Here is a 24,190-nt window from a genome sequence, read left to right on the forward strand (position 1 = left end):
AGGAGGGAAACCCTTGAGGGGCTTCAAAGACAAGACATCCGTGTTCTCACTGCACCAAGCCTCCCTCACCAAAGGAACCTGAGAGTCCAGAGTGTGGAACCCAGGCTGAATGCAGAGAATGAGACCCTAATAAATGTCATTTAGTGATAATCATGGTGCTTTCCCACCTCCTCCAGGGCAGCAAATAGACTCCTTTCACTTTCCCTTCCAAGCCCAGTCCCATTTAGGGACAGAGAAGACCATGGAATGTCCCTGGCCCTCTTCTGTGGAGCCCTGTTCCAAGCCACATGGCCAGGGGGCCGGCGGGCTCAGAGCCCACAGCAGCACACCCCAGGGAGGCTGGTGGGCCGGGCCGTCGCTGGGCGGAGCCTCCAACTCGGATGACAGCTTCCAGGAGGGAACCGGACTGGTTTTCTCCAGTCTCATGAGATGTGCAGGTTAAATAGTTCAAAGGCTTGGGTCACTCTGGGTGAGTCAGACATGTTTCTGACGATGTCAGGTGCTGCTGCACAGCCCTGTGGGGTCTTCCTGAGTCAGGCTGCAGAGCTCAGGGAATGCACGAGACAGACCTGCCCTAAGGAGCAAGTGGCAGTGACACTGCATGGGCCTAAGCCCGGAGAACACTGTCCCTGAATCCTGCAGACCCAGGAACAAGCCAGTTACCCGGGAAGTAGCCAGTTAGGGTGCTCAGAACCATAAAGCGCCCCATCTACTGTACATCTTGCTTTCTGTCGTGAAAAAATTGGGTAAAATCAGAGCGACGTTTCCAAAGAAGTAAGACAACCTCCCTGGGCATCTGCATTTCACACGCAGAAGAGTCTGTCTGTGCTTAAAGAGAAAAGGAAAAAGTCAAAGTGTTAGTCACCCAGTCGTGTCCAACTCTTTGCAACCCCATGGCCTGTAGCCTGCCAGGTTCCTGCATCCATAGGATTTCCCAGGCAGGAATACTAGAGTGGGTTGCCATTTCCTTCCAGGGGATTTTCCTAACCCAGGGGTCGAATCTGCGTTTCCTGCATTGACAGGCAGTTTCTTTACCACTGCGCCACCTGGGAATCCCTCATTAAGGAACAGATTCCAGAAGCATCGCCAACATTTCCAGGCAGAAAACCAATCCAGAAAGTGTCTGCAGCTCTGGTGGAAATACTGAGCTGGCTCCACCCAAAAACCAGGGCTTCTAACGTGACCGCGTGTCTGTGTTGTCTGTCTGCACCCGTGAGTGTCAGCTGAGGAAGGACGGTCAGAAAACAGGAACGTGGGGGTGGACGTCAGACCTGACAGCGAGTGTCTGAGGCTGGCCTGCTGGGCTTCCTTCTCCGTCGCTTGGTCTGTGGTTGGTTGGTCAGTGGGTCAATTTGTAGTCTGGCCTTGTTCTCTCCATGTCCTCGCGGTAACTGATGTTTCTGGTCTTCCTTTCCATCTGTTCTGCTCACCACTTTGAGAAATTAAGTCAATTCAAGTAGATCTCTGCCCTGTCTGTCTGAAGAGTGGGACAGGTGACAGGCGTGTCCTGAACACCTAGTGGCCAGGGGATTTCTCCCCCGAACAGGAGAACTGCCCTGGACATTCCCAGCGGTCCCTGGGCCCTTTGAGAAGGTACAGGACTAAACTTGTCAGCATGAAAAGGCTTTGGTTAGAAGGATCTGAAGTTCATTGAGTAGCGGGAGTGTCCTTTTATGAATGGAAATATATCAGCAAAGACAGAAAAGAACTTTTAAGATAGACTTGATGATAAGCACTGAAAAATATCCAGTAGTAGGAATGCGTGTGTGCCAAGTTGCTTCAGTTGTACCTGAGTCTTTGTGACCCCACGGACTGTAACGCACTGGGCTCCTCTGTCTGTGAAATTTTCCAAGCTTGAATACTCAAGTGGGTTGCCATACTCTCCTCCAGGGGATCTTCCCAGCCCAGGGATCAAACCTGAGTCTCTTGCAACTCCTGCATTGGCAGGTGTATTCTTTACCACTAGCACCACCTAGAAAGCCCCAGATTCGGGCAGGTCCCCTCAAACCCTCGTCCTGGGTGGTTCTGCAGTGGAGTCCTGCTGTGGACTCAGGTGTCAAGAGGGCAGGGGAAGACTATCCCGAGACCCCAAAGGAGCCCAGCTGGTTCCCATCCCGTTCCATCCCACGAGGGGAGGCTGTGGGTGCTTATGCTCTGCCCACAGCGAGCTCACCTCCAGGTGCCCGGAGCACTCATCACATGTCGGTGAGATGAGTGAGTGAAGGCCTTTGAAACTTTGCTGGGGAGGAAAAGCTTAACTCCAAAGAAAAACCAGAGCAGATGTCCAAAGTGTGCATTCCTCGAACAACTTGGAGGGTCACCACCACCCACCCTGGATCTCCCCTGCCTCCTGCTGCCTTCTGCCCCGCCTCCATCTGATGCTGTCTGTGCTGGGTGGCGCCAGCCTCTTGAAGGGCAAGTCACAGGGTAGAACTGGCGGGGAGGTGGGAGACAGGAAGGGGAGCAGCTGTGTGCCAGCCAGGCCGCCCCACTCGACACCGGCAGCCCCCTGATCACCGTGATGTCTGAGGACATCATGATGTTGCATACAGTTGGCATTATCTCTGCGAGGCGGTGGTTCCCAGTGTGACCCTCCGCTGCCGGCTGCGCCCACCCCCTATCTCTCAGACCCACAGTCTGGAGCCCAGGAAAGACCAGAGCTTCTGGGACCAGGGGCACCGCCTCCCAGGCTCAGTCCAGCCAGGTTCTGACTCGGCTGGACCTCCTTCCCTGGTCAAGCACACACTGTCTCCCCCTGCATTTTAGATCCTGCCTCCTCAGTCCTCACTAGGATTCAAGATGAGACCCCCCTGAATGAGCTTGGGGTTCTGGAGCTTCACCTTCCCTCTCCTCCTCCCACAATCCTGGGCTCTGCCTTCCCCACTGCCCAGCCCCACCCCCAAAACTGACCCTGTGCATCAGGCCTCTCTGGGAGGGGCAGACTAGCTCCATCTACCCTGACAGTCGCTGGACGCACTGGGCTTCCTGCAGGTGCAGGGCTCACCTGTGTCCCACCTCGCCCCCACCATCACCGGAAGGTCGTCATAAGTGGGGAAACCTCGGCACAGAGAGATGTGGTCATCTGCTCAGGGTCACCCAGCCAGGAAGTGGCAGAGGGAGGACTTGAACCCAGACACACTGCCTCTAGGGCTCACACACTACACCGCCTCCTTCAGCTTGGAACAGCTCCAGGCATGGAGTGAATCGGGGCACAGATGATCCAAGAGTGGAGAAGTCCGAATTCTCACGCAGGTGCAGTGCATCATGGGATGCTGGGGCGGCAGTCTCTCCTTCCCAGAAACTCTGGGCTGAAGCCAGGGCTGGTTTGGTCCATGAGCCAGTGAGCAGAGGGTTGGCGCACTCAGGAGAAGGGATAGTTCCTAGCAGATGCTAGCCCGTCAACCCCAGGGACACACCCAAGTCCTCCCAAGGCTGGGGGTCCACTCACCCTGCAGGCTTAGAGAAGGCTTCCAGCCCAAAGCGCTATCCCCCCGATGACCAGCCCTGCCTGGCTCTGAGGAGCTGGACCTTGAGAGGTTTGGTTCACCAGGTCAGGGAGAGCCCGGAAACCCTTTTCCTGACCCTGACTTCCACCAAGGAGGGAACGGGTATGTGAGCTGGCTCCGGTCAGCCAGACTTCCTAAAAGTCTGTGGTATTTTCCCAGTCTGCTTCCTCCATCACCCCCTAAACCTGTGTCACCCGAGATTTCCAGCGAACAGGTCCCATCCACCTGGGGATTGCCAGGTGTGTCCTGACAACCACTGACCTCCGGAGGGTGTCAGCTATTTCTGGGGTGGGTGTGGAATGGGTGGGAGGAGGGGCTGACAGCTGAATCAAACCATGTCCATTATCCAGCTTTGAAGATTGATAGAATCGGGGGTGGATGGGTCAGAAGGAGCTGGCATCTTAAAGGGACCCTGTCACCTCCCCCCCACTCAGGCCATGTGTAAACCTCCTCTGGGCGGGAACTGGTGGGCTCTGCGGCCAGTGGAGGCACTGGACCCGCAGGTCAGAGAGGTCAACCGAAGCCCCAGCAGCACTGCCTGCAGAGGGCGAGGGCAGGGCGTGAGCAGAGGGAGCCTCTGAGGAGGGCGGGAGAGGGGGGTGGCCTGTGCACCCAGACAGCAGGGGTGACAGGCGATGCTTTAGTGGGGGTGGGTTGCAGGGTCCTAGGGCTTGGCTCCTGCCCCGTGCTCGCCCGCTGTTAACCTCCTGTCCGCCGCTTCTGCCTGCCTTCCTCCCTCGTCTCTTCCCTCAGCCGTACTGCAGACCCAGGTGACCCACCCGTCTGTTCCAGGTCCCTCTGGTGAACCGGAGACTCCATCCTTCCCTGCGAGCGAGACGCCCGCTGCCCCCTCTCCTCCTCCCCTTGGCCCCAATAACACTCTGTCGCTGGGTTTTCTAGGCTGGATGCGGGACGTCCTGGACTCTTCTCTGGTTCCTGCTTCCATCCTCTCTCTGCCTGAACTCCCTACCCCTTCCCTCCTGAAACCGTTTTCCCCCCTGGAGATAGCTCCCCAGTGTTTTCCAAAACTGATGTTGAACACATGCACACTTGTCGTTCATTTGGGGTCCTCTCTCTGTCCCCCTGCCCTCAAAACTGGCACTCCCCATGTGCCTGAAATGCCATATGAGCACCCGGAAAGGGTTGGTTCTTCAGAGACAGCAAGTCTCTCTCTGCCGCAGGGATCCTGTGATATTCAGAGAAACACTCAAGGACACTGACAAGATGGCCAGGGCTCTAAGTGGCCCTCCCTCCCCCCGTGCCCTCGGCCAGCCTCTGCTCCCCACCGGTTGTCCAGAGGCTTTGTGGTGGCATCTCTGCTCACATGGGCAGAAATGCTTGGGAACTGAGAAGGCCTGTCCCTGTGACCTGACCTCCTCACTAAGAGTAATGGCCTGGACAGCATGTCTTGTGATCCAGCTGAAAGGGGGCACCGTTGGGAAGTGAGGGGTCAGGGAGCAGGATAGAGCCGGGAGAAATGGACCAGCAGAAGACGCCTGGCTCCTAAGAGTCAGGAACACAAAGGGAGAGTTGGCCACCCCCAGGAGGGCTGGGGAGAGGGGCCTGGGAGACACTTAGAGGCGGGGGCTTCCCTGGAATGACCAAAGGGGCAGATGTCCTCTCTTAAAATAGACACGTTCCCCTGGTGCTGACCCTCCCTACTCCACCCCCCAGGAGAGCGGCTGCCCAGCTCCCGGGCTCCTGAACCGCGAGTGTGCATCCACGTGTCCCAGAGCATCACTCCCTGACCCCTCCACTCTGAGAGGACCCGTCCTGTCTTTGCAGAGAGTCTGCCTACCCAGGACTCCTCACGGAAATGGAGACAGTCAGTCATCCATATGCTTCCAGAAGTGTCTCAAAAACATGCATCTGTTCCCTTCCCCAAATACAGTGTAAAACAGACAAAATCCACATGTGCAGGACAAAGGGGTGGGTTCAGCACCCTGCTCCCTGCCAGGCACCAGGCATGACAGCCTCTGTCCCAGGCCCCCACCCTGCCTGCAGGAAAGACTGTGAGAGCCCTGTTCTCTCAGGGAATCTCAGCAGGATGCCAGTCACAGTGATGATGCTGGGGACGGGGCTTCAGAGACACAGTCCAGGCCCCCCCACACACATTTCCAGGCTTTGGGCCTGATCCAGCCTCCATCCGCTTGAAGTGAGGAAAGCCTCTGGACAGAGGCAAATCCAGGGCTAATGCCCGTCTGGGGCTGGCACGAGGGTGACCTGGTTGTAGATGCTGCTCTGATGATGTGGCCCCTCATCATCGCGAGCTTCACCTGAGTCACCACCGAGCCCAAGGGCCTGGCCCCTCACCTGGACCACACCGATGCTGCTTGTGATTCCCAGATCACTCCTCAAAGGCCCTGCCCCAGGTCACCTCCGTCCCTGCAGGCAGCCCTCGGACAAGACAGTTGGAGGCCTGGGAGGTGCTGGGGACGCAGGAAGGGTGGCCAGGGGCCGGGTCTAAGGAGGGGCACCTGGGAAGGCAGGTGGGGGGTGGGCCGGCCGCCCCTCCTGGGCTCGGACTCCAGCAGCGCCGGGCGGCCCCGCGGGCTCTGTGCCTGTCTGTCTAACCTTCCTTTTCACTCCCGTCCTGCCGCCCCGTGTAGGGCTACTTTAGTGACCCCTGGAATGTCTTTGACTTCCTGATCGTAATTGGCAGCGTAATTGACGTCATTCTCAGTGAGACGAATGTGAGTATGACTCTGCCCAGGATGCCTCCGTGCCCCCCTCTCTCTTCACCTCCTTCGGTTTATTTTTTGGTTTCCTATTTTACCCGCTCCAGTCATGCTTTCTCTCGCACCTGCCGCCGTCCTGGGGGACATGAGCCCCCCCGCTGTCCCCACTCCGCCGGGCCGGGCAAAGGCTCCCGCTCCTCCCGGACGCCCGCCCGGCCCCCGACTAACCCACTTTTGTCAGGCTCCGTGAGCGACAGGTGCAGGCGTGCACCTCCAGAGCTGTGGAGTGGTAAGGGGTCCAGTATGCCCACATAACCTCTTTCTTTTCTCATTTTTTTCTCTTCTCTCCTTTCTTTCATGCTTTGTTTTGTTTTGTTTTCATTTTCCTCTTCCTTTTGTTTTGTTTCCTTTGTCGCTGGTTTTTCTCTCCCTCCCTCCCTCGGCTCCTCTGCCCATGCAGCACTATTTCTGTGATGCATGGAACACATTTGACGCCTTGATTGTTGTGGGTAGCATTGTTGATATAGCCATCACCGAGGTAAACGTAAGTACCGGCGTCCCGCCCTGTGACGCCGTGCCTGCCTCACGCTCACCCCCATCGCTCTCCCTCGCCTCCTCTCCTCCGCATCTCCACTCCGTTATCCTCATTTGTTTGTTTCAATTGGTTTAAAGGATTTTTTTCTTGTTGCTTTATTTTGAAATTTCTTTATTCTCTTTTTTTAACATTTGGAACGCGTTAGGCCCTCCTCTCCTTCCGAGTTTGACTCCTGCATCCTTTCCTCTCCTCTTTGCAATCAGCCTGGCATGATGACTGCCTAGGAGGACGCAGCCCGGGGCCCCGGAGTAAGACGCTGGAGGGCGGCTCACAACCCCGGGCGGCTGCCGGGGCGGGGACCCAGCCCCTTCCTGCTCCAGCATCCGGGAGAGGCCTCTCCCGAGGACCCCGGGCAGGCAGAGGTTCCCGCTTGGCCGGTCCTCTCAGCCCACCGCGCCCCGGATTCACACTGGGAGGGCCCCTCGCTGGGAGAATAGCTTGTATGCCTCTTCTCTGGAGAGGGCTCCTCCCCCCCCAACCCCCTTCCGCTTACTGTGGAGCACCTGGCCCCACGTGAACCTGCCCCAAGGACCAGCCTTGCCCCTGCCTGGCTCTCCCAGACACCCCCCCGCCTGGCTCCAGGGCCTCCTGCACCTGCTCCTGGGAGCTGCCCCTCCTAGACAGTCTTCACCCCTGCACATGCTTGTCTGTCCCTGGCATGCTCAACCTTCTCTCTCTATCTGTAGGCCAGCCCTCTTGCGGCTGGTCTTTAACATGTGTGATTTAGTTCCTTGTCATGGTTTTTCATTGGTTAAGAGACTTGATAATGTTTGCACAAATGTTGATGCACTGAACCGTTGAGTACCAGCTCAGAGCAGATGCTGAAGGGTTCTGATCTAAGGTGTCAGAAACCCCCCATGACCGTCAGCCCCTCTACCCCAGTCCTTACCCACCCCTCCTCCCCAAAGCTGGCTGCCAGTCATTGAACTGACATTACTTCTTGTCCTGATTCCCCACCAGAAGCCTGTCTGCCCCTTCAGGGGGTGGATGCTGGGAGGAGGCCATTACGTCCTATCGTCAACCTCACCCCTCCCTGCTTGACCCATTGCCCAGATTTGGTTGCCCCTCTGTCTCGGGGATCCCCTGGGGTCGTTTTTGTCTTGTGATGTGTGTGTGTGTGTGTGTGTGTGTGTGTGTGTGTGTGTAAACTCCCGTGCACACGCACTTCCTTGACCTTATCCGGTAAGTCATTGGAGGACAAGGAAACTGAGCTCCCCCCAACCTAGGCCTCTTCTCCCTCGCACCACCTCCCGCACCTCCATGTGGCGCCAGGTTGTACCCCAGGGGCTCTCGGATCCCTGCACATGCATATCCCTGACCAGGGCCCTGTGCTCAGACCAGGAGGCCCTCTTGGGGGAGACCAGGGTAGGTCAGGGTGGGCCAGCCTCTGGTGGAGGGATCTCTGTGGGGGTCTGTGCAGGAACCAAGGGCAGGAAGGTAACAGCAGACAGGCCCCTGGGTGCACAAGACACAGCCAGTCCCGGCGTCTTCTGGGGTTAGGCCAGAGGGCCACTGTGGCCAGGCCCGCGTCATCACTCAGCCTGCTGGTTTTTTTCTGTGCACATGCATTTACACACAAAAATGAAAGGCAGAGGAGAAAAGGAAAGATATATCCATCTGATTGCAGAGTTCCAAAAACTAGCAAGGAGAGAAAAGAAAGCCTTCCTAAGTGACCAATGCAAAGAACTAGAGGAAAACAATAGAATGGGAAAGACTAGAGATCTGTTCAAGAAAATTAGAGTTACCAAGGGAACATTTCATGCAAAGATGGGCACAGTAAAGGACAGAAATGGTGTGGACCTAACAGAAACTGAAGATATTAAGAAAAGGTAATAAGAATACACAGAAGAACTGTACAAAAAAGATCTTCACAACCCAGATAACCATAATTGTGTGATCACTCACCTATAGCCAGACATCCTGTAGTGCGAAGTCAGTGGTCCTTAGGAAGCATCACTACAAACAAAACTAGTGGAGGTCATGAAATTCCAGCTGAACTATTTCAAATCCTAAAAAGATGATGTTGTTAAACTCCTGTACTCGATATGCCAGCAAACTTGGAAAACTCAGCAGTGGCCACAAGACTGGAAAAGGTGAGTCTTCATTCCAATCCCAAAAAAAGGCAATGCCAAAGAATGCTCAAATTACCGCAGAATTGCACTCATCTCATGTGCTGCTCAAAATCCTCCAAGTGAGGCTTCAACAGTACATGAACTGAGAATTTCCAAATGTTCAAGCTGGATTTAGAAAAGGCAGGGGAACCAGGGATCAAATTGCCAACATCCGTTGGATCATAGAAAAAGCAAGAGAATTCCAGAAAAACATCTACTTCTGCTTCATTGACTACACCAAAGCCGTTGACTGTGTGGATCACAAAAACTGTGGAACATTCTTAAAGAGGTGGGAATACCAGACTACCTTACCTCCCTCCTGAGAAACCTGCCTGCAGGTCAGGAAGCAGCAGTTAGAACTGAATGTGGAACAATGGACTGGTTCCAAACTGGGAAAGGAGTGCGTCCAGGCTGCATATTGTCATCCTGCTTATTTAACTTATATCAGAGTACATCATATGAAACGCCGGGCTGGATGAAGCACAAGCTGGAATCAAGATTGCCAGGAGAAATACCATTAACCTCAGATATGCAGATGACACCACCTTTATGGCAGAAAGCAAAGAACTAAAAAGCCTCTTAATCGAAGTGAAAGAGAAGAGTGAAAAAGCTGGCTTAAAATTCAACATTCAAAAAACTAAGATCATGGCATCTGGTCCCAACACTTCTTGGCAAATAGATGGGGAAACAATGGAAGAAGTGAAAGACTTTATTTTCTCCAAAATCACTGCAGATGGTGACTGCAGCCATGAAATTAAAAGATGCTTGCTCCTTGGAAGAAAAGCTATGACAAACCTGCTGCTGCTGCTGCTGCTAAGTCACTTCAGTCGTGTCCGACTCTGTGTGACCCCATAGACGGAAGCCCACCAGGCCCCGGCTTCCCTGGGATTCTCCAGGCAAGAACACTGGAGTGAGTTGCCATTTCCTTCTCCAATGTGTGAAAGTGAAAAGTGAAAGTGAAGTCGCTCAGTCATGTCCGACCCTTAGCGATCCCACGGACTGCAGCCCACCAGGCTTCTCCACAGCCCACCAGGCTTCTCCATCCATGGGATTTTCTAGGCAAGAGTACTGGAGTGGCTTGCCATTGCCTTCTCCGATGACAAACCTAGACAGCATATTAAAAAGCAGAGACTACTTTACCGATGAAGGTCTGTCTAGTCAAAGCTATGGTTATCCTGGTAGTCATGTATGGATGTGATAGTTGAACCATAAAAAAAAGCTGAGTGTGGAAGAATTGATGCTTTCGAACTGTGGTGCTGAAGAAGAATCTTGAGAGTCCTTGGACAGGAAGGAAATCAAACTACCAATCCTAAAGTCCTGAATATTTATTGGAAGGACTGATGCCAAAACTGAAGCTCCAATACTTTGGCCACCTAATGTGAAGAACTGACTCATTGGAAAAGACTCTGGTGCTGGGAAAGATTGAACGCAGGAGGAAAAGGGGACAACAGAGGATGAGATGGTTGGATGGCATCACCGACTCAATGGACATGAGTTTGAGCAAACTCAGGGAAATAGCGAAAGACAGGGAAGCCTGGTGTGCTGCAGTCCATGGGATCACAAAGAGTCAGACATGACTGAGTGACTGAACTGACTGCTGTTTTTAAACAAAAAGCAAAGACAAAGGAAAAATTTCTAGAATATAAAATTTCTACCCCAAAAATTGGTGGTTGGGATGGTGCAGGACCCCAGGACTGGCGAGTGGCATCACACGCAGAACCTCCATCTGTACAACAGTTTCCATTTACAATTTGTCATGGCCTGCAGCTCTGGAGTCCATCCCCTATGAGCCTAACAGTCAAGGGTGGTCATCCCCTTTGGCCAGGGCACAGGTGAGGGTATGGCATGGTGAGGGCGGGGCACAGGTGAGGACAGGGCATAGGAAAAGGTATGACACAGGTGCGGGCGGGGCACTGGTGGGGTTGAGCACAGGTGAAGGTCCAGCCCGTCAGTGCCTTTCCCGCCCCTCGACGGGAGCCCAGGCCTCCCAGGCTGGCTGGCTCCCCACACCTGGGGCTAGCACTGCTGTCTGTCCAGTCCGGAGTGCCCTTTGTTAATATGTGAGGCTCACATCCCCGTCTCGTGCATGGCCTCCTGCTGGCCAGGATTGGCTCAGCCCATATGTTCCATGGTTTATATCCTAAAAAACCATAGGAGGTTTTTTCTTTTCAAAACAAGAAGTTACAGGCCAGTGCCCCTTCCGGTTGGAAGCCACTCAGCTCCTCCCAGGCTTCCTTTGCCCACGTGGAGATGCTCCTCACTCCATAGATGGGGGAGTCTGTCTGAAGTCATGGGGAGGGTGGTCCAGAGATAGAATGGGGACAGTGCCAGTAATGGAGAGCAAAGCGGGGGCTGGAGACCCTCCATGCAACCCCCACTGTTTCCCTTCCTTCCCACACATGCAGTTAGGAGATGCACCTTGTCACCCCAGGCAGGGGCCAGAGGAAAGGGCTGGACGCGGGTCAGACCAAGTGCTGGAGTCCTAACTCTGCTCCTCCACGGTCTGGGGAGCGTGATATTACTGCCAGGTATTGAAGCTCAGCTAAGAGCGTTCATGTAGAAGCCTGGCATACACTGTAGAGTGCTATTGAAGGGGAGAGAACGTGGCACCAAGCCAAGGACATTCTTTCCAAGCTCCCTGCCAACACACCCGCCAGTCACAGACTCACAGCCCTTGTTCCCAGAGACACTGGACTCTTGGTTGACGGGTGTGGCAGGATCAAAGCAAGCTCGCTGACAACTGCCTGTAACTCAAGCCAGACAGGCCTGGCCCGTAAGCAGGGACATGGATGGCCCTGCAGCTGGATGGCAGCCAGGATCATGGGGTCCAGTTGCAGGAGCAGCGGCACTTCATCCCCAAGCAGGGCCCTCTACTGCAGGTCTGCCTCCTGCCACCAGCAGCTTGGAGCCTGGCGCTCCCTGGGGCAGGGAAGAGCTCAGCACCAGGACTTTCCTGGGTGCTGCTCCAGCTCCGCCCCCAACCTTGAGCTTTCTAGTCCTACTTTCTTCGCCAGACCTCCCTTCTGGGATGAATGTCCGTTCCAGCCTTAGGATTTTTGGAGGCTCCTCACCTGTAACTCCTCATCTTTGACTGTCTTTCCTGAAATCACCAGATGCTGTCTTCATCCCTCGAGATACTCCCCAGGTTCAGATGCACCCCCTTCTCTTCAACAGCTCCGTCCTCCCGCCCCTGCCGGGCGCTGGTGCCCCCAGGGAAATGGGCTTCCTGGGAACCATCATCGCCTTCTGTGTGCGGGGCACCTGGCATCCATCGTGGACCAAACAGAAGCCCGTCCTCAAGAGCCAGCGTAGGGCCAGGGGACGCTCAGGCACAGAAAGCCAGGACGTCTCACGGTATGCGAAAGGCGAGAAGTACCAAGTGAGGGGATCAGACGGTGGGGAGCGGAGAAGACAGGTGCTGTTCTCTGAAGATGAGCTGTAGTGAAGAGGTGAATCTAAACAAAGCAAAGCCTAAAAATTGAAAGAAAACACACTGTCGTTTGGAAGAAAAGCTGGGACAAACCTAAACAGGGTATTAAAAAGCAGAGACATCACTTTACGGACAAAGGTGTATGTAGTCAAAGCTACGGTTTTTCCAATAGTCATGTATGGAGGTGAGAGCTGGACCCTAAAGAAGACTGAACGCTGAAGCATTAATGTTTTCGAATTGTGGTACTGGAGAATACTCTTGAGAGCCCCTTGGACACAAGATCAAACTAGTCAATCCTAGAGGAAATCAACCCTGAATATTCATTGGAAGGACTGATGCTGAAGCTCCAATACTTTGACCACCTGATGCAAAGAGCCAACTGATTGGAAGAGACACTGATGCTGGGAAAGATTGAGGGCAGAAGGAAAAGGGGACGACAGAGGGTGAGATGGTTGGATGGCATCAGCTCGATGGACATGAATTTGAGCAAGCTCCGGGAGATGGTGAAGGACAGGGAGGCCTGGCGTGCTGCAGTCCGTGGGGTCGCAGAGTCAAACACGACTGAGCGACAGCAAGAGAGGCCTGAAAGAAGTGAGGCGATGCCCTGTGGGTCCCTGGGCAGGACGAGCAGGGCGGGGGGTCAGGGAGAGCACCAGATTTGGGGCTTCACCCGAGCACGAAGGGGAGATTTCGGCACCTTTAGGAAGAGGTGTCCATGGTCCAGGGGCCAGTTTGCTGTGCACGGGAATCAGGGATTAAGCCGCTCCACCATTTGGAAGGAGGACATGGCCATCCAGGCATGAGGCCTCTGGCTCAGGACAACCCCCTTGCTCTGGGAGGTGCCTTGGATCCCACGATGTGACCAAAGGAGGCCCCGGGCCCCAGCTGTCCATGTCTGTGGCCCAGCTGCCTAGCCCCTCCCGACACGGCACCTCCTCCTCCTCGTGTCCCTGAGGAAGCCCCCGCTCCTCCTCTGTCCGTCAAGTCTGGAATTCTTTTTCCAGAAGGAAATCCGTGGAAGTTTCTGGGGATTCAACCAGCCCCCTCCTCAACTTCCCTCCCCTACTGACAGGAAGTGTTGGGAGGCCCAGGTCCGTCATCAGGAACACAGGTGTCCCTAGTCGGGGACAAGGAAGCCACGTGACCAAGAGCAACAACTCACCTGGGAGCTGGACACCTCCTGGCAGGTCCACATGTGGAAATCGGGGGCCATGGAGTCAGAACCCTCACGTGGGGATGCTCGGACGCCCGGACTGTGGGCCAGTGGGGCTTGGAGACCAAAGGACACAGGAAGTGTGGAGCACCCCCCACACACACACTGCCTGCTGGACAGGAGGAGAAAGTGGGCGGAGGGGACACGGACGGGACAGGACTCAGCTCAGAGCTTCTAGGATGCATGCTGGGGCCCCAGGTGGGTGCTGCCCACCTGGCTCCTGGAACCAGCGTTCTTTTAACCACAGACCCATGGGCCTGGCTTCCAACGACTGCCCTCACTGGCTCCCACTTTGGCCACGTCCTGAGTCAGAGCGTCTGCTGCACGCCCACCCCCACGGGCTGAGTCAGAGCCTCCCTCCCTCCACCCAACCCGCAGCCCACGCCTGGCTCCCTGCCCAGCTTCCCTGCCCCACCATGGCCGAGGGGCGAGAACAGACGTCAGTGTCCAGATGGCAGTGGTCTGCCTGGCCTGGGTTGCTTCTGAGGCCGATTAAATCAGACTGGTGGTCTCGGGCCAAGCCGAGGAGGGAGCCCTGATCCTTGCCACCTTTCTGTGCCGCCCCCACCCCCGCTCCTGGAGCCCCTTTGAGCCCCTCCCCTCCTCAGCACCACCCCCACCCAGTGCCCCCAACAAGCCACCAAGGCGCCTTGTTCCCAAAACTCTGCTCACAGAGGGCAGTATTGGCTCAGGAAGCTGCCTGCCAGGAAGTAACACTGCCTTTCAAAGAACGGAAGTGAGGCTGGACCTAGAGAAGTGCCTTGAGTGTGGACATAAGGCCTTCAGGAGCACGACCCCTAGTGAGAAGAGGGACCTTGACCTCCCACTGTCCCGAAAGGCACTTTCTCCTCCGCTTGTAAGTGAAGCTGGCCCCGAGAGGTTGAGCAGAGCCCTGCTCGCCAGCCCTGAGCGGGGCCCGACAGGCTGCAGTCCAGTCGGACGTGGGGAGCCACTTCCTGAGTCTAGCCACCGCCTGCAGGACAAGGTCCATGTGCTGGGCAACAAATTGATGAGTCCTCCAGACTGGGGACAGAGAGTGTCCCAAAGCCAAGGCCTGGAGGAAGATCCTTCCCTCAGGCCTGAGCCAAGAGGCCTCTGGAGGGGGTTCTCAGCCTGGCCATATTAGTTATCTGATGTCCCAATAGCCAGGACCCGACGGGGACCTGCTCACCCTGAGCCTTCTGAGCAAGACCCTTTCCCTTTCTTTCATCTTCTCATTTCCTTTCTTTTTTTTAATTATTTTAATTGCAGGCTAATTACTCTACAACACTGTAGTGGGTTTGCCATACGTTGAAATGAATCAGCCGTGGGTACACGTGTTCCCCATCTCCTTTCCTCTCCTGCCCCGTTCTTAGTTTTTCTTTCTACACACAACCCCCTGTGCGTGCGTGCTCTGCTGCTTCAGTCGTGTCCGACTCTGCAACCCCATGGACTGTAGCCTGCCAGGCTCCACTGTCCATGGGGTTCTCCAGGCAGGAATACTGGAGTGGGTAGCCATTTCTTCCTCCACGGGATCGTCCCGATCTAGAGGTCAAACCCACATCTCTTACGTCTCCTACACTGGCAGGTGGATGCTTTATCACTAGTGCCACCAGGGAAGCCCTTCAACCCCCCTCCTTTGCCCTAAATCAGAGGACTGGACAGAAGGAAGCAGGCAGGGCACAGCCCTGTTCGGCCACATGGCCAGCCCTCCAGTCAGCGGGTGATGCTCGCCCCCCAGCAGCCAGCTCAGCCAAAGACCATCCACAGCGGAGGGAACCTCGACTATTCCCTGAGCTCATGGAGCAAGTGAGGGAGCCAATCTCTGGCCCCAAAACACTGACCACGCCCCCAGAGCACTCACTCTCTCCTGCCTCTTCTTGCTTCTGCTTTCTCGTTTCCTTGAGTCTGTTTCTTCTCCACCCGTCAGGCTCACTGCGCCCATCTCTGTCTCTCTGTCTCCGTGTGTCTGTCTGCCCCGCCCCACACCACCCACATATGGGACTTTGTGTTGTTGTGAGTGTTCCTGACAAACTGACTTTGCTCATTTATCCTCCAAGAGCTCCTCTTGTTGGTTGTCTGCTTGAATGACTGTTCCTCCCAAGGAAGATAAAACAGTCCTGTGATCTTGTAATCAGCCCCGTGCGGTGTGAGATCTGCAGCACATGGCGGGCCGTCGGGCTGCAGATGAACAACAGTGCGGCTCCTGAGGCTCCAACCACTCCCTGCCTGACTGCCAGCACAAACGGGGCTCCCCAGTTCAGCCCCCAGAGTCATGCAGGGGACACGGATCTGATCCCTGGTCAGGAAACTAAGGTCCCACATTCTGGGCAGCACAGACCAAAAAAAAGGAAACAACAAAAAGTTATGTTTAAAAAAATAACATTTAAAAAAACTAATATCCCAAAGGAAGAATACTGAATGTGTAAAAAGTAAAATAGTTTTAATTCTGTCTTGGCCAAGGCTCATTGGGCTGGGCCAGGTGATCCAGGTGGGCCCTCTGAGTCAGCCCTTCTGGTCCCATTCAGGCTGGGGTTGACCAGAAGACTTCAAGCGTCTGCCCAGGGAAGTTAGGTGTATGGGCAGTTCTGGTGGTTTTCAGGGTGCGTCCCAGATGGAAGCAGTGGCCAGAGCCCCAGCCCAAAGTGTGTACAGCGGCCTTGTGCCCCTCACCCACAGAACCCTTGAAACACGGAGCTCCTAGGTGTTCACGCGGGGCACAGGCCCCTGACCAACCGGAAGCTTCCTGCGTGCGTGCGTGTGCATGTGTGTCTGTGTCTGTCTCCGTGTTCTGTCCCGGCCTGCTGGCCACGTCCTAGACTCCTGCCCCCTCCAGGCGCGTGAGTGGACCTGGCAGCCAGTGCCCCTCAGGGAGCAGGGACAGCTCTCGGCCGTGGTCCACAAGTGACCAGAGGGGTGTCCTCTCTCTTCCCTCCTCCCGTCCCTCATCCTGTGTCCCCGCCAGTCCGCAAAAAGGACACCTCCCAACTTGCTTTGGGAAAAAAAGGAATTTGCCGCGAAATCTATTACCAAAGAAGAATTTTCAGCCTGCGAGCAAATGTCTGGTTGTGCACAATTCTGTCCTTCAGAAGCCCTATTATACGTTGTCCTTGTTTATACCTTGAGAACAAAACACAGGAGCAACCCTCTGACAGTGGAGGGCGGCTGTGGAGGTGGAATGAAGGTGGAGTCACGGCTCTGGTGGCCACGACCGGCGGGGGCCAAAGGGCAGGGTGCCTCCCTGGGTGCAGCTCTGGGCTGCGGGGAATGCTCTCCTGTGGCCAGTCCCCTGCCCCCTAACGAGCCCGTGGTCAGGCCTGTGAGGACAGCTTCCCAGGGCATTAACACTAATGTCCTCAATTGTGTGCAGGGCTTTCAAATTTAAAAACCAAGTCCACACTCGTTATCTCATGCCTGTGGCCACAGTCCACACCTGGGGTCCAGGGACCTCAGCTCGAAGACTGACCCGGCCGCACAGGGGGTACCCAAACCTCGGTCCTCCCCAGGACCTGGAGGGTCACTGCCCGGAGGTTCCTTTGTTCAAATACCTGTGGGCCAAAAGCGGCCAGGGGCACAGGCAAGGCCTTTCAGCTTCAGCTGGCAGTGCTGGGTAAGTGTGTGCAGTGCCAGCCCATGGAGGCTGTCTCAGGACACAGGGCTGATTAAAATTACACAAAATCCACCTTCAAAATCCAGAAGACCTCAGCGATAATGAGTGTGAATTAGTCAGTCTGCAGCCAGAGATGGTTCCGGGCAGAACACCCAAGAGCCTGGCTGGGTGGGAGCTGGTGGCGGACACGCCACGTGCCTGCCAGGCCTGGGCCCCCGCGCCTGGTCCTCCCGCCCTCTGCTGCCACTGGGTTGCTCCTGTGTCGCCGAGACCTGGAACGTGGGCCTCTTCGTGGGAGACTCATTACAGCTTATCTCTGTCTGCCTTTCTTTAAAGCCAGCTGAACATACCCAATGCTCTCCCTTTATGGTAAGACCGAGCCTCCAGACCACGCTCTCAGCTTCTGTGACCCCCCTAATGTCCCCACTGCCCCCCCAACACCCGGCGTCTTGGAACCCGGCCCCGATGCATGTCACCCACCCGTGTCTGCCATGCGCCTTGCCTGCCTGGTCTGTGAGCTGTCAGTGCTGTTGGTGTGATGTTTCATCCGTGAGCTTTCCTGTGGGTGGCAGTTCACTGTGACCTTGACCATCTGAAAAGCCACTGGGAGAGAATCAGACCGGAGGGCCAGTTCCTGTTAAACATCCTGAGGACCCTGCTCATTGGCATCTCCAACCTTAATCTGATGTGGGGTTTGCACAGGACACCAGCCGGCGCCATGGCAAGGCCCCTGGGAAAGAGGAGGGAGAGGTGATGTAGTGGAGGTGGAGAGGCAATGGGTCCCTCCTGATCACCAGCTCCTGGGAGCTCTGATCAAGGCCTCAGCGAGAGGTTGAGGTGGGATTCTTACCTATGAAGGGCATTAGAACTGGGCCACACGCCCGCGTCCCTGAAGCAGGCCATGTGGTCGGGCCCGCTCCTGTTGCAGGAGTCTTTGGCTAAAGTGACAGAGCAGCCACTTCGAGTGACCTTGAAGTCACCTTGGAAAAGCTGTTTCCAAGAGGCTGCAGTGAGACTTCATATGTGGAATGAGTGTGAGTTTGTAGAAGGACTAGAGTGTGGGTTGATTCCCCAAGCCCCAAAATGAGCAGATAAGGCAAGACCCAGCGTGGCGTTCCCTGACAAAGCCCATGCCCATGGCTGGAAGGGCTGCCCCTGGGCGTCCTGTCCCTCGCCTGGTCAGTAGAGCTTTGGGCACCTGCATTGTCGGGCGCCCAGGACCACTCAGGCCGCAAGCCCGAGTTTGGCTGTTTAACAAGTCAGATGTAGATGCCCCTGCGGCACCCACTTCCCAAACTCGCCGCACAGCTGAGGTTCCATGTGAGCTGGCTCTCTCTTCTTCCTCTCCTCCCGAGCATGGTGGGGGGCAGGGGCCGACTGCCGAGTTACAAAGCCCTGAGCCTCCTCTGCACCGTCCTCTTTTGGACACAACCTCCTTTTAAGGAGAGAAAGTAGAGTTTCAAGTAGGTACACAGATGATTGAATATGCAAAGAGGAAGGGCATCAAAGACTTCAAACCACACAAGCGGGTGGTTTCCCATATTGGGGGGTGAGCGGCCTGCTGCCAACTCCTCCCAGCCCCTGGGCCTGCCTGGAGAGCAGCTTTGGTTCAGAAAGAGAAGGGTAGGTGTGCCTCTCCCGGGGCGGAGCAGAGTATGCTGGTACATGCAAAACCTGCCCCTAGGGGGTGTCCCATTGTGTTGGAGGTGAGAGGAGAGGCCTCTGGAGCAGCCACAGGGTTAGACACAGGGGACGTGAGGGCTCCAGTGCTGGTGGGATTTTCATGGTGTTGTCAGACCAGATCTGACCTGGAAACAGTTAGAAGTAAAGCCGGAGGAGCTGGGAGTTGAGAAGCGGTGGCCACACAGGGCCCAACAACAACCCAGAGATGCCTCCAAGCAGGGGCCCTGCGGCAGGAGCAGTAACAGGAAGCCCAAAGGTCCGTTCTCTCCTGGTGCCATAGGGCTGGGGGCTGCACTAGCGCTGGGGAGCAGGCCAGCTCCCGGGGCCAGCACCCCCAGCTCTCTGTCCCATGTGGGCAGGAAGGGGTCAGGGGTCTGTCTGTGCTGAGTGCCCGGAGGTCTGGAGGCAGACGGTGACAGGGCAGCCGGTCTTGTCCCTAGACCTGGCCAGGCGCCTGCTGGCTCTGGCCCCCACCCCCTCCAGGACACCCTGAGCAGGGCTCCTTTGTCCTCTCACACCCAGGCCGGACTCATCCAGGCCTCACTCTTGCTGCCGTGGCCCGCCCAGCCCATGCCCCCAACCCTTCCAGGTCTGCAGCCTGGAAACCCAGGCCCGAGGCGGGTGGAGGGCAGCAGAGGGGCAGCCAGGTCTGGTCCCAGCACCAACACCCAAGGCCGGCCCGCACCCTGGGCGGAGGGGTTGTGGAAAGTGGGGGAGATCACACCTAGAGTGCCGAGTCTGGGCAGCCAGGGAGCAAGACCCCTCCGTGGGCAGCCCACCCACCCACCAGGACCCCAGTGCCACCTGGCAGAGAGCCAGTCCCATTGGGAATGAAGGACCCTAAGCCGGGCCAGGCAGGAGGGAGGCTGGGGCCCCTGGGGTGGTTCTCAGCCTCAATCTCAAAGCAGATGGAATTCCTACAGAATCACCTGTCCCCGCACCAAGGAGGTGGGGAAGACTAGGGGTGCTGGGGAAGACGATCGGGGCCAGGGCACTGCTGGGCGCTGCCAAGGCCAGGGGCTGGCCCGCCCACCCCCGGGCGCCTGAGAGTCTAGTGCAGCCCACCACCCTGCTCGCCGCTGCCCCCACCCTGGGCCGTGCCGAGCAGCCTCGCCTGCCCGCCCGCCTGGTAACTGCTGTGTTAACGGCCCCAGAACGCGGAGGAGAACTCTCGCATCTCCATCACCTTCTTCCGCCTCTTCCGGGTCATGCGTCTGGTCAAGCTGCTGAGCCGCGGGGAGGGCATCCGGACACTGCTGTGGACCTTCATCAAGTCCTTCCAGGTAGCCAGCCCTGCCCACCCCCCAGCTTCCCCCGGATGGTGCTCCCAGCTTAGGCGTCATCAGCATTGGGCAGTCACCCCCGCCCAGAGGCGGTCCAGCAGGGTCTGCTCTTCACACCTGCTTACAGACTTCACCAGACCCCCCAGGACCTGATGTCCCTGAGGGGGCTCCGGGCTGCCAACTGCAGGGTTGATCTCTGCTCCCAAGAGTCACTTCCTCCTAAAAGTGGGATAGCTGGCCCTGGCCCTGTCCTCTCTAACGAGTCTCGTACATGTCTGAGGTTGGAAGAAGCTCAGCTGTTAGGTCCCCAAACTTCCTGAAGACACTGGCATAAGGACCCCTGTACCTGAAACTGCTGACTGTGGGCCTCCTGAGGCAAAGATCCCCAGTGTGGAGGGGCCCAAGGACAGGCTTAGGGTGGGTCCTGACCCGAACGTGTAGTACTGAAGTTGCAGCCAGAGGAAGAGGCTGGGCTGTTGGGGCACTCCATCCCACCCACCAGGATGGGTGCCTCCCCACCCGCTCCTGGCCATCTGCTCCTGGGGTCTGAGTGGTCTCAGTCGGGGTCAGGCCTGGGCATACCCCAGAGTCCCATAGCCATGGGCGACTACAGGCCTCACAAACTCACGCACCCTCGACAGTTCCTGGGCTGGGAAGGGGGCTGAGGAGCAGGCCTGAAGGTGACAGGACACCCCCTGGGCCTGAGGCACCCCCTGGAGGTGTGTGGGCCTTGTCCAGGCCCTGCAAGCCCAAGGCCTCCCCAGGAGGAGGCAGCGACACTGAGCAAGTAAAATGCAGGGACCAGCCACAGGCCAGGGCTGCCTGAACGTTTTGTGGGCCTTAAGTCAGCCAGACCCCCAAATCCCTGAGGTCACTACTCTTCCTCCCATTTCTCAGGTAAGGACACTGAGGCTCAGAGAGGTTAAGCCCGCCCAGCACCCATAGCTATGCTGGTGGAAGCAGGCTTGAGCCAGGATCTTACTCTTGTTTAGGGCCCCTTGGTCCTGCCTTTGCTCTACCTGGAGAACAGCTTACAGCTGTGGGGGCGGCTGGTGGGTATCCCCCCTGGCCATCCAGCTGCATGAGGACAGGTGGGCAGCGGGAAGGCATTGTGCTCACTCTAGATTGTTTCTGCCAAGGGATCATCATGCTGTCTTGAGCTCAGTGCCCAGTTTTCTGGGTCCCCCACCCCAGATCTCAGGTGCCTGAAACCAAGGGGAGGGGAAGGGTCAACACCAGGTTCAGGCTTCCCTCAGTGCCCGGAACGTCTGTCTGACTCCTGGAAGTGCCCCTGAGCCTGGCAGCAGCTGGTGGCTCCAGAGATGCTGCCGCAGGGAGGGGTCCCGTCCCGCCACCGGCCTCACACATGCATGTCCCGCAGGCCCTACCCTATGTGGCCCTCCTGATCGTGATGCTGTTTTTCATCTACGCCGTGATCGGGATGCAGGTAGGACAGACTCCTGTCCCCCAGCCCACTTCCCCTGACTCCCCCCTTTTGGGGTCAGAGAGATCACCGGAAGTGGAACTCCTCCCCCCACCCCCACGGTGTCCCGTGGGTGCACAGCTCAGAGACCCTCTCTCCCCATGGCCCCCGGCCCGGGCTCCGCTTCCTGTAGAGAAAAACTCCCCCAAGTTACACAATGATTTGTTAATTATTCCTCAATTAAGTTTTCTTTTAAAGAGAAAAGATGTTGTCAAAAATCTACAGCCAAAAGAGAGGAAGGCCAGTGAGCCTTGCCCCTGCACAGACAGAGTTGCAGTCTCTGCCTCCACCAGCTCACCCAGGGTCCCTCCCGAGGGCTGGCGGTGCTATTCTTGGATGTTTGTCCAAAGTGGGGGGCTGGGATGGGGGCTGAACAAGGCAGCAGGTGCCTGCCCCGACAAGGCCCTCTGGACTTTGTTCAGCTTATGAGCCAGTCTGTCCAGGGTCAGCTGTGATCCCTAAAAAGACCATTGGACGCTGGGTGGGAACCAGGACCCATGTGTCCATGGCTCACTGACCCCATCCTCTCCCCTGCCAGGTGTTTGGGAAAATCGCCCTGAATGACACGACAGAGATCAACAGGAACAACAACTTCCAGACCTTCCCCCAGGCCGTGCTGCTGCTCTTCAGGTGGGTTTTCTGACAGCCAAGGCCCAATGCAGCCAAATAAATAAATATTTAAAGAAGGAAGACAACCTCTTTCATGTGCAGATAATGTTCTGGTCTGGGCAGCCTGCCATTACAAATGCCACGGATGGATGGAGAAGCACAAACAGCAGGTGTTTTTTCTCACATTTCTGGAGGCTGGAAGTTCAAGGTCAAGGTTACCAGTGATTCCTGTCCTGGTGGGAGCCTCTTTCTGGGCTGCAGTGTCCTGATCCCTGTGTCCCCGCTCCGTGGAGAGAGAGGAAAGCACGTCTCTTTCCTGTTCTTATAAAGATGCTGCTGTCATCATGCACCCCAGCCCCACGACCTGTTCTAAACTTAAGTGCCTGCCAGCACTATCACACTGATATTTGGGGCTGCAACATGCAAATTCTGAGGGGACACAAACATTCCATCCATATCAGGCAGTAGCTAATCCATAAATATAAAAGATGAGCTCATACACCATTGCCGTCTCAACACAATACTACAAGCTTTATCCCATGCAATAAGACGAGAAAAGTAAACCAAAGGGTAAGAATTCGAGAAGAAGAAACGAAATTAAATGCCAAAGAAATGGATTGCCGAAGACAAGGAGAAACAATCCAGCTTAAAAATGAGCAGAGAAGTTGAGTATTGCCCCAGAGAAGATACGTGAATGACCAACGAGCACATGGAAAATGTTCAACATCACAAATCATCAGAGATATGCAAATTAAAACCACAGTGAGACACCACCCCACCCCGTCAGGATGGCTACTCTGAGAGCACACGCCCTACTGAGGGGGTGGAGATGCTGGAACATCTGTGCAATGCTAGTGAGAATGTAAAATGACAACAGCCACCATGGAGGGACAGTATGATGGTTCCTCAGAGTATCAAAAACTGATTAAAAATTCCGTGTGACTCAGCAATCCCACCTGTGAGTATATGTGAATACCTAGAAGAATTGAAAGCAGGTCAGCAAAGAGACACCTGCATCCTTACCTTCATGGCAGCAGCGTTCACAGTAGCTGCAGGGTGTCAGCATCTGTAGGTCCTTTGAGAGAAGAATGGATGAGCACAGTGTGGTTACAGCACAGTGGAACGTGATTCAGCCTTTAAAAGGAAGGAAGTTCTGACTCCTGCTATGACATAGACGAGCCTTGAGGCCATGGTGCTCAGTGAAACAAGTCATAGAAGGCCAGGTTCCCTGTACGATTCCACTTACAGGAGGTACTTGGTCAGAATCACTGTTGTCGTTCAGTCGCTCAGTCATGTCGGATTCTTTGCTACCCCATGGACTGCAGCACGCCAGGCTTCCCTGTCCTTTACCATCTCCCAGAGCTTGCTCAAACTCCTATCCATTGAGTCGCTGATGGCATCCGACCATCTCATCCTCTGCCCTCCCCCTCTGCTCTTGCCCTCAATCTTTCCCAACATCAGGGTCTTTTCCAGTGAGTCAGTTCTTTGCATCAGGTGGCCAAAGTATTGGAGTTTCAGCTTCAGCATCAGTCCTTCCAATGAATATTCAGGACTGATTTCCTTTAGGATGGACTGGTTTGATCTCCTTGCAGTCCAAGGGACTCTCAAGAGTCTTCTCCAACACCACAGTTCAAAAGCATCACTTATTCAGCACTAAGCCTTCTTTATGGTCCAACTCTCACATCCGTACATGATTACTGGAAAAACCATAGAAGCTTTGACTATATGGACCTTTGTTGGCAAAGTAATGTTTCTGCTTTTTAATATGCTGTCTAGGTTTGTCATAGCTTTTCTTCCAAGGAGCAAGCATCTTAAATTTCATGGCTGCAGTCACCATCTGCAATGATTTTGGAGCTGAAGAAAATAAAATCTTGTCACTGCTTCCACTTTCCCCCTTCTATTTGTCATGAAGCGATGGAACCGGATGCCATGATCTTAGTTTTTTCAATGTTGAGTTTTAAACCAGCTTTTTCTTGCTCCTCTTTTACCCTCATTGAGAGGCTCTTCAGT

At 55.6% G+C, this 24,190-nt stretch overlaps 1 protein-coding gene and 1 long non-coding RNA gene across 14 annotated transcripts in view; one reads left to right on the forward strand and one right to left on the reverse strand.

Annotated features, from left to right (window-relative positions):
* Positions 1–24,190, forward strand: part of CACNA1C (calcium voltage-gated channel subunit alpha1 C) — a 461,815-nt gene that overhangs the window by 412,510 nt on the left and 25,115 nt on the right. For 4 of the 13 annotated variants that reach the window (XR_016037705.1, XM_088837459.1, XM_088837448.1 and 1 more), the window contains exons 30-35: positions 6,116–6,199; positions 6,645–6,728; positions 17,459–17,491; positions 19,960–20,088; positions 21,470–21,535; positions 22,110–22,201. Coding sequence is in view for 12 of the 13 variants with exons in the window: in XM_088837459.1 (XP_088693585.1) it covers positions 6,116–6,199; positions 6,645–6,728; positions 17,459–17,491; positions 19,960–20,088; positions 21,470–21,535; positions 22,110–22,201 (488 nt within the window). In the remaining variant the exon portion in view is untranslated. The remainder of the gene's footprint in view (positions 1–6,115; positions 6,200–6,644; positions 6,729–17,458; positions 17,492–19,959; positions 20,089–21,469; positions 21,536–22,109; positions 22,202–24,190) is intronic. The other 9 variants (XM_088837460.1, XM_088837453.1, XM_088837449.1 and 6 more) reach the window with 8 other exon arrangements.
* Positions 11,992–23,284, reverse strand: LOC148777730 (uncharacterized). Its single transcript, XR_016037707.1, has 3 exons — positions 23,204–23,284; positions 13,483–13,642; positions 11,992–12,361 (listed from the first exon to the last, which is right to left on the reverse strand). It is a non-coding gene; the product is annotated as an uncharacterized LOC148777730 (long non-coding RNA).

Source organism: Moschus berezovskii, chromosome 6 (assembly GCF_049115385.1).
Source record: "Moschus berezovskii isolate FMDL1 chromosome 6, NW_MosBer_1.0, whole genome shotgun sequence".
NCBI lineage: Eukaryota > Metazoa > Chordata > Mammalia > Artiodactyla > Moschidae > Moschus > Moschus berezovskii.